This window comes from Meleagris gallopavo, chromosome 1 (assembly GCF_000146605.3).
Source record: "Meleagris gallopavo isolate NT-WF06-2002-E0010 breed Aviagen turkey brand Nicholas breeding stock chromosome 1, Turkey_5.1, whole genome shotgun sequence".
In the NCBI taxonomy this organism is placed as follows: domain Eukaryota; kingdom Metazoa; phylum Chordata; class Aves; order Galliformes; family Phasianidae; genus Meleagris; species Meleagris gallopavo.
In genome coordinates, this window is record NC_015011.2 from 168,380,294 (window position 1) to 168,389,534 (window position 9,241).

A 9,241-nucleotide genomic window follows, 5' to 3' on the forward strand; every position below is an offset into this window, starting at 1 on the left:
GAAGGGGAGGAGGAGGAAGAGGAAGGGGAGGGGGAGGAAGAGGAAGAGGAAGGGGAAGGGAGGCCGCGCTCCACCCTCCCGGCCGGCCAGGGCAGGTAAGGGCGGCCCGCGGGGCGCTACAGGCGCGGGGCGGGTTGGAGGATGTGTTCCTCCGGAGCCGGGTTCCGCTGAGGTAAATGTGGTTTTGGTGCTTTGTGCCTGAAGGGGCTTGCGGTGACGGCACGAGGGGGAGTGGCTTTAGGCTGAAGGAGGAGATGTTTAGGTCACATTTCAGGGGAAATCTTTTCACTCAGAGGGCAGTGAGGCTGTGGGTGTCCCATCCCTGGAGGTGCTCAAAGCGAGGTTGGATGGGGCCCTGGGCAACCCGAGCTTGAGTGTTTCCAGGGACAGGGCATCCATCATCTCTCAGGGCAACCTGTGCCAGTGCCTCACCACCCTTATTGTAAATAACTTTTTCCTTATAACCAATCTAAGTCTTCCCTCTTTTCATTTGAAACCATTCCCTCTTGTCCTGTCACAACGCACTCTGCTAAAGAGTCTGTCCCCTTCTTTCTTACAGTCCCCCTTATATACTAAAAGACCACTCTCAGGTCCTCCTGGAGCCTTCTCTTCTCCAGGCTGAACAGCCCCAGCTCTCTCAGCCTGTCCTCACAGGGATGTGTTCCATCCAACAACCCTTGGGTTGTTTCTGTGGCCCTTGTCTGGATGTACTCCAACAGCTCCATGTCTCTCCTGTACTGAGGACTCCACATCTGGTCGCAGTACTCCAGGTGAGGCCTCACCAGCACAGAGCAGAGGAGCAGAGGATCACTCCCTTGCCCTGCTGGCCATGCTGCTTTGGATGCAGCCCAGGATACGATTGGCTTTCTGGACTACAAGGGCATATTGCTGCTCCTGTCCCGCTTCCTATCCACCAGTACCCTCAAGTCCTTTTTGTCAGGGCTGTGCTCCACTCTTACATCCGCCAGCTTGTACTGATAGCAGGAATTGCCACAGCCCAGGTGCAAAAGATGTTGTACTTGGATTTATTGAACCTCAGGAGATTTTCCTGAGCCCAGTGCTTGAGGTGTCTCTGGATGACATCCTGTCCCTCAGTGTGTTGACCACACCATACAGCTTCGTATCATCTGCAAACTTACTGAGGGTGCACTCTTTATACTGAAGTTTTTGCATCTGTTAAAAAAACAGATCTGAAGTCTGTAACAAAATGAGAGGAATGGTCAGGTGCTGCTTGTTTTCCATTCCTTGTATTGCAGAAAAGCCTTACCACTGCCTTTATTTTTTGCCTTTTTTTTCTGCAAACTTTTGTCAGTACCTGAGAAAAAAGTCTCATGGTCGTGATTTTTACCAGATGGTCTGGTGGAATGTCTACCATAAACTGCACTTTCCAAACAATTCATGCTGCATAGGTGTATAGCTGTATGTAAGAAATCTTGCTAGTTTTGACAACTGCAAAAAAAGCTCAGTTCATTATAATTATGCCATCCTAAATTTAATGTTTGTGTAAAACTGAAAAAGGCAATAAATACTTAAAATGCCTGATAAAATAGGTTTGTAATTAAGGTATTGTTTCAACTTTGGGGCATGGCTGAACGTGGAATTCAGGTTTAGAGACAGCAAGCCCTTTTTGCTTTTAGGTTATAGAAATAACGCTGGTGCTTTGTCCATATAAAATCAACTAACCATCTGGATTACTTGCATGAAATGATCATTGGAAAACTTGCCTGAGAAACACACACAATTTGGGGTTAGCTTAATGAGAAGCAAGTTGCATGTATCCTAGGAAGAGTTTTCAATGCTGGCATAAAACATACTGTCAAGTATGGTAATGTTTGCTTTGTCCCATACCATGGTGAATATTGTGCATGGTAATCTTGTACTGTATGGTTAAAGTTTATGAAACTTGGCAGATGTTGGGGTGGCTGTTGATGGGCATTGCCTGGATCACCACTTCATTCACTGGGTAACTGAGACAGATCTGAAGCAACATGGCTTAAATAAAATGCTTCCCAAAGGTGCTGAAAGAAGTCCCAGTGTTGTGTATTTCATGAAAAACAAAACAAAACCCTGCACTGAAAGTACACAGGTTTAAAAGTGAAACATGTCTTTTTATTTGACAACGCTTTCTCCCTTTTAACCACTGGCTCATCTCTGCACAGCTGTGTCACAGTAGATACTCACGAGGAGAAATGAGCTGGAAGTTTTGGAGTCTCTAAAAGGATTCAGGCTCAAATATTAAGATACTGAAGATAATGTCAACTCTATACATTTTCTTTCGTTGTAAGATTTTCTCTCTGGATTAAAGCCCTCTTTGTTACTGGAAAGCTCCTGTTGGTTGCTTGTTTTGTAGAGTAACACTGCATCTTTTCCAAAGAGTGGTTTTAAGGCTTGGGGTTTACTGAACCAGAATTGGTCTTTTTGATAATGCTAACTCGAAGAGTCTGACAGTTGGAGGTAACTTGTTTTCTTATTCTTCCTGTTCCTCAGAATGACTTCCTTTTGTGTGATGAAACTTTTATGTCAAACAACCAGAAGTGAGACTAGATATGCAAAAAGATTCTGTGGTACTCTCCTGTCACAGACAACACAAAAGGGAGTTTTCCCTCCATTCTGGATGGCGGTGCCCCATCCTAGAAAGACAAATGTGCTTGTATTTGCTCAGCCATTTTGTACAGCTGAAAAATCTCGCAAAGATCCAAAAAAGAAAGCAGCGTTTGGAAGCGTTGGGCGAAGAATTCCGTATCGGATTTTGCACGTAATCAACCAGGATGGAGAGAGCTTAGGAGATATGCACCGAGCAGAGGCACTCAGACTGATGGATGAACATAACCTGAAACTGGTTCTGCTTCGTGAGAACGCAGAACCTCCTGTGTACAGACTGATGACTGGGCAACAGATTCATGAGGAGAAGCTGAAGCGTGCAGAGAAAGAAAAAGCAAGTCTCAAAACAGGTACATGCATTGTTAATGTTACAACACTGAGCACTTTGAAAAATGCTGTATTAAAAGTGGTTTCAGCGGATTAAATCCTCTTACTTGCATTTGTGTAAATCCTGCAACGTCACTGCAGTCCATGCTATTAGGGATTTGCACTGGTGAAAATAAAATTTTGGATTAGTTTAGTCTTCTCCACGGAAGCCTACTATTGCCTTCTCAGGATTTACTACTTTGGCATCTGCTGGCTTTTTTTTTTTTTTTTTAAAGCTATTTTTATTTAAGTTAATACAGCTAGACTCTGGTCATGTAAGGCTCACTGAATTTCTCTTCTTCTACTAAGGCATAAATGACAGACACTTTTTACAACTCTGTGTACAACGTACACAAACTTGCCTCCAGTGATCATGAACTGTGGTTGTGAAACTTTCTCTTCATAGCCTGCTGCTAGAAGGAAAAAGTCTGGAGCTCTTTCTTTTAGAGAGGAAGCAGGCTTCTTTTTTTTTTTTTTTAAAGTCCAATCTGCTCGAACAGTTGAACAAATTGAGTTTGGCAAGGATGTTTTAGAAGACATCTGACCTTGTTTGTTGGCCTCGGGCTAAGGAAGGTATCTGTGCTCTGGACAGAGTTCTCATTTTAGGGAGCATACTGTGGTAGGGAGTTTTTCTGTTTCAGAGACTACAAAAAGATTATGCACGTGCTAACTAATTTAGAGAATTCTTATGGAGGAAGAGAGCATAATTGTACTGTACTTCCAGCTGGATATTTTACTGTGCAAGAAAACAAGCTTGAGATGAATAGATATTTATTTTTAAAGCTTTCAAATTCAGCTACATTATGTGCAAGATGTAGGAGTTTCCACACTAATTCTCAAGTCCAGATCCAATGTTTGCCTATTTATCTTTGTTAGACCTGCATTGTGGGTGGTATGAACAAAACTGCAGTGAAAACAAAAATACTTTAAGCATTCTGAACCTGAAGAGACTTCCATGTATGCTCTAAACATGCAGTTTATCTTCCCTTTAGAGCAGTGACTGAAATACCAATTACCCCTTCTAAGGTGAGAGTGGTAAGTGCTGACACAGTGAGGCTGGGATACTCTGTGTGTGAGAAGGCAGCATGGGGGAAAGGGGGTTAAGCAAAGCACTGGAGGCTGCTGAAAGAGAGCAGATAGTTTCTCACGTGCTATGTTAACACAATCTTAGTTCTGTTTTAAACAGTGCTGGTTCAGAAGGAGTTATCCTTTTCTTCAGCTATTGCCAAGAATGACTTGGAGACTAAGACTAAACAGATAACGCACTGGATTGAAAAGAAATACCATGTTAAAGTGACTATCCGACAGGGAAGAGATAGCAATACAGACATGGTAAGTGGACAGTCCATTTCATAAAATAGCTGTATTTGTATTTACTTCTCCCATACCGTTCTGTCTTCTGAGTTTAATGCATCATTTGGTTTTGATGTGAATGTCTGTGTCCCATCAAGTTAGCTGTCGCTTCTCGTGTTCAAACACTGCAGTCCCATAGAGACAATTCAAGTACTATGCTTTGTTAAGAATGCAGGCAGAATAGTGAGCTTCTTTGTAGCATCAGCTTATTAAGTGGGCTGTAAAATTGTCCCATCTGTACCTTACGCCAGCTGAGATATTTTGTAGTAATGTTTATTAAATATTTTTATGTTTTAGTTGGATAACTTAAATAACTTACTTGTTCTTCTGAAGACAGTACTGTGTAGAAAGCTACTGAAATTGTGCTTCAAAAGTGGCAAAGTAATTATCTATAAAGATTTCAGGGCTTCACCTCTTCTCATGTGCACAAATGTGGGGTTTTTTTGTTGTTTGTTTTTTTAAAACCAAAACAGGATGAATTAATAATTTAGCCTAAACATTAGGAAATGGCATAATCCTGGTGACTTTCCTAATACTACTTTAATGAATAAAGAATGAATGGTTGGGAAAAGACAAGCTGAAGTGTTCAAACCAAAACTAGCAAAACAGCCTGAAATATTTCTAAGCATTGCTGTGGATTTTATCCTATTTTTTTCCTCTTTTCAGTTCATGCTTTTTGATCAGATTTTGGAGGCTATGTCTGACAAAGCCACTTACCTTTCCAAGCCTAAAGCCATTAAGGAAGGAACAAGTATGTGCATTCTGAGACACATGTCTGACAAAGAGTTGAAAGCATACCAGAAGATGGAAAAACAGAAAAACAGTATGGTAAAGAAAGATGAAAATGAAGAGCCAAAGTCAAGTGAGTTGCATTAATGACTTTATGAGGAGGTACAAAGAATCCTATTACAAAAAGGACTGTAAAATAAAGGTTTTTTGCTGGGCTTTGCACTGGTCATTCGATGAAGAAAATCTGCAGTTAACTTTTACTGCAGAGTCAGAATTTCAACAGTTGGTATTCCGTTTTCCATGGGCGGATCTGTTGTCTTGCATTCTGTCACAGCATCTTTTCCTGGCTGTGTTTTAGGGGGAATGTACCCACTCAGACGAGAGGCTAAGCTCCTCTTAGGGCGAGAACGCTTTGCCTGGCAGAAATAAGTACAGCATTAGCAACTTCACGTGTGTACAGAATAGCAATGGAGGTGCAGAAAAAACATAGGGAAAAGGCCAGCATGTTATTTACAAGACCTTCAGATAACAAAAATCTCCCAAATTAAGTAGATATCTGGCTTGCTTTCCTGCTTTTCCACATTCTAAAACACTTAATACTAACTCTCTCAACTTATTTTGTCACCTCACAGAGGAGGACTTTAAGAGTATAACTTACTTTTAGCTTTTTCTTTTCAGGATCGTGGTGAACTGCATGCCTTGCTAGGCTCTGCTACAGTTACAAAGAAAAAAGAATGTCGTTATTTCAGATTATGCAGTTCAGAGTAAGACTGTGTGAAAATACATACCTTCATTGCAAATACTTTTCCACAGCCAGGATGATCACAAGAGAACGGTTTCAGCTCCTCGTGAAAAGAGAGGATATGGCTTTGAAGGTTAAACAGAGTTGTGTAAGTTCTGTCACATCCTTCTCTTGGGCAGCGGCAGACTTCCCTCTCCGCAGCATGTGTTTTTTTATGCTGCTTGAGGTAATCTTTGCGTTTAAAAGTTTTAGAACACTCTGTACAAACAATTGGCTCTGAGTCAGGGAAGAAAAGAGGGAAAGAGAGGCAGAGTATAAGTTAACAGCTTCTTGCAGGAACTCAGAATTAAACCCCAGCAGTCCTCTAGAAAATAGCAAAAACTCACATGAAGGGTAGGGAACTAAGAGACTAGAAAAGAATGTGAATTATCCAGATCCCAAATCCTACATTATGCAATTATTCATTAACTGAATCACAAATCAAAGTTAGTATACTAACGTTTTCATCAATCAAAGATCTAGCCAGAGTGACAACTGTTTTACCATTAAGTGCTAGTCAACAGTTGGTTTAGGCACAATGACCTAGTAGTAGTGAGTTCAGCAAGGCCTACTCTTCACACATGCATTTTGTTTCTTGTTGCTTGCTAATGCATATGAAGCTTACCTGCATGGCTTTCTTTATTATGTTTCAGAAGCTCAGTCCAAGTTTTTCCAATATATGAGCAGTTTTCTTTCTTGCACGGATAGCCTTTTAGAGACAACAGATGATTACATCACAAACACTGTGGCAAACAGTCTAATTTTACAAGGGTGAACTCCATTTTCAGTGTTTGAAAATTAGAGTTAAGTATTCCTCATCTTCCTCCCCATTCTACATGGTAGGACAAAAGGCAATAGACACAAGTTAGAAGATGAGAAACTCCTAATACGTTTTATGAAGAAACCTTTTTATCACCGACACGAGTTGTCCTGAGAGGCTGTGAAACCCTTGCCTCTGGAGACATTCAGTACATGACTGCATGCAGCCCTGAGCAGCTTGGTCTAATGAAGCAGATTTGAACCAGATGACCTCCTTTCCAACCTAAATGGCTTTATGGTACTCCACCTCCCTGAGCCTTAAGTAAAACTTATATCCCACCAACCATACACTTTCAGTCAAATATATAATCATAATACTATATTTCTATCTAAATATTTATATTCCAGGAACTTGACTATACAGTAATATTCCCCAGCCTAAAGAGACTACCATTTTATCAAGCAGACAAGATGACTTTTAAATGAACCACAGAAAGTTAATGCTATTTAAATACCAAGACTGCAAAGATCAAAGAACTATAAGCAAGTCTTAAGAAAGTACCACAATATGAGTCACAGGTTTGGGGATACTCTTCCTAGTCGCAGATCTCCTTGCTTTCCAGTGTTAGTTCAAAACAAAAACAACAAAGTTAGCTGTCAAAGAATACTAAAAGAAGGATAGCAGTGTAGCGGAATAAGCTCAAACATCTACATGACCACCTCCTGACAATTCTACTTAAATACCTTTCACGTGAGAACAGTAAAAATGCAAGCTTGTGTGGTTTTTGCCAATGTTACATAAGAAACGTGCAGCAGAACTGGCAGTTAATCTTAACTTGTGGACATCTAAGCTAGAGCCTTAACCATTAGCTGATCTTCTCTCCAGAAGATAGATTATTGACAAGGAAGCACTTTAGAAGTCAAAAATAACTTCTAAGGGGAACTGAGCTGGGTTTAGCGGGCCAGAAATAAATATATTGTAACCTGAATGATGCAATGTCCTGACACTGTAACCCAAATGGCAACTCAGAATGGTATTCTGGCTTTGTCTGTCTGAATCACTAGGCACAGAACACTTCCATGTCTGTCACGAACCAGGAAGAAGTACCATCCACATTGGAAAGAGTCATTTTTCCTTTGCCAAAACACAACTGAAGCAAAAAGAAAAAGTGTGTTACCTTCATGTATCTTCTTGTGCCGCTTTAGACTATTTGGAGTAGAAAAATTCTTCCCACATCCTTCGTGATTACATCTAGGTAAAATTACACTGGTTTAACTTCTCTCATTGTACCTGCATAGTTTTTCTTCAAGTCACAAACAAGTAAAGAGGGTAAAATAACCCACACTTCCCCTTGCCCAGAGATTTGTTCTGCTTCATGCCTTGTATAAGTCAATTCCATAATGCTTCTCATTACAGCAAGTTACATTTTAGCTGAAGAATCAAACTTCATCTCCCTCCCTACATAGGGAGCTGTCCAAATGCACAGAAGGTGGAAGCTTCAGGTGACTTGTACAATTCTAGCAGCCAGAGCAGCCATGCAAGCATTTTGCTCATGTTTCAGACTCCGTAAACTCAACGTTTGTTTGTTTGATTTTCCCACGAACCTGTAATAAATACTAGGAAAAGTGCCTGGAGAGCTGAAATTATAGAGCATCGTGACTGCTGATCAACAGTTTGCTTGGAAAGCAGAAAATAAGCTAAAGAAGTGTACTGGCAACCATGAGAGTATTCCTGCAAGTTTATTTTCAGGTTTTAAATGCCCCATCAATGAAAAGGTTGAGAGAAGGCACATGTTTTCAACTGTAGTGTTTAAATTGTTGAAGTTCATTAGCAAAATGATCTACCTACTTGAAGGGCGGTTCATTGGTGTGCTGACACAGGTGAACTTTCAGTTGCTGATGTTTTCTGAAGGACTTGCCACAACCTTCAAAGTTGCACTGTTTAGGAAATAAGTTATCATCAAGCCAAACAACGACAGCCCAATCCACCCATGCTGGCTGATATCCCAGTCACACGAACTCATGCAAATTCTGCACAGCGAGCCCAGGTACGCCCTCAGGTACCACAAGAGGAGCTTGTTTAGCCCCATTCTGTAGTGCCAAAGGTCATCACTCACCGAATAGAGTTTCTGCTGATTTTCATGCTTGCGTTGAACATGTTTCTTTAAGTTTGATTTTGTTCCAAACTTCTGATTGCATCCCTCAGCTGTGCACCTGCAAACAAAGCAAGTTTTCTCACCGCACACAAAGCACGTAACCCCATCACCGGGCAAGAAGACGACGAAGATAGCCGCACTCACAATACAAATAGTCTTTTTAAAGACATGAAAAGCCAGTGGGAAAGTCACTATCGAAAGCCGCCGGAAGCCACGTAAGGGGGAGCTTCAGCAAAACACAAGGCTTTCTAGCTGCCGCCCCACAACGGCGGCCGACCGCCCCTCGTCGCAAATCGCACCCCGCAGGGGCGGCCCTGCCCGCTCCCACCAGCGCAACGCCACAGACGGCCGAGGCCGGGCCTTACTCGAAGGGCCTCTCCCCGGAGTGCGTGAGGAAGTGCCGGGCGCGGTGGAAGTCCCTGGTGAAGCTCTTGCCGCAGCCCTCGTACAGGCAGACGTACGGCCTCTGAAAGAGACGCGGCGGCTCAGAGGCGGC

At 42.0% G+C, this 9,241-nt stretch overlaps 2 protein-coding genes across 3 annotated transcripts; one reads left to right on the forward strand and one right to left on the reverse strand.

The window, feature by feature from the left end:
- Positions 1 to 5,263, forward strand: MTIF3 (mitochondrial translational initiation factor 3). Of its 2 annotated transcripts, none has more exons than XM_010728911.3 (4): positions 1 to 95; positions 2,488 to 2,951; positions 4,154 to 4,299; positions 4,987 to 5,263. In XM_010728911.3, the coding sequence occupies exons 2-4, from the start codon at positions 2,489 to 2,491 to the stop codon at positions 5,194 to 5,196; spliced, it is 819 nt and encodes a 272-aa protein (XP_010727213.1). In that variant the 5' UTR covers positions 1 to 95; position 2,488; the 3' UTR covers positions 5,197 to 5,263. The 2 variants fall into 2 exon arrangements, with proteins under 2 accessions (XP_010727213.1, XP_010727214.1); XM_010728912.3 differs by lacking the exon at positions 1 to 95 and adding an exon at positions 98 to 172.
- GTF3A (general transcription factor IIIA) lies at positions 5,188 to 9,241 on the reverse strand (the record flags this gene model as incomplete). The annotated part of the gene is made up of 8 exons (XM_019612071.1): positions 5,188 to 5,465; positions 5,708 to 5,761; positions 5,838 to 6,067; positions 6,456 to 6,539; positions 7,768 to 7,841; positions 8,439 to 8,527; positions 8,707 to 8,803; positions 9,111 to 9,241. Coding segments are annotated over 8 exons (918 nt in total), but the record flags the coding sequence as incomplete, so codon positions are not given.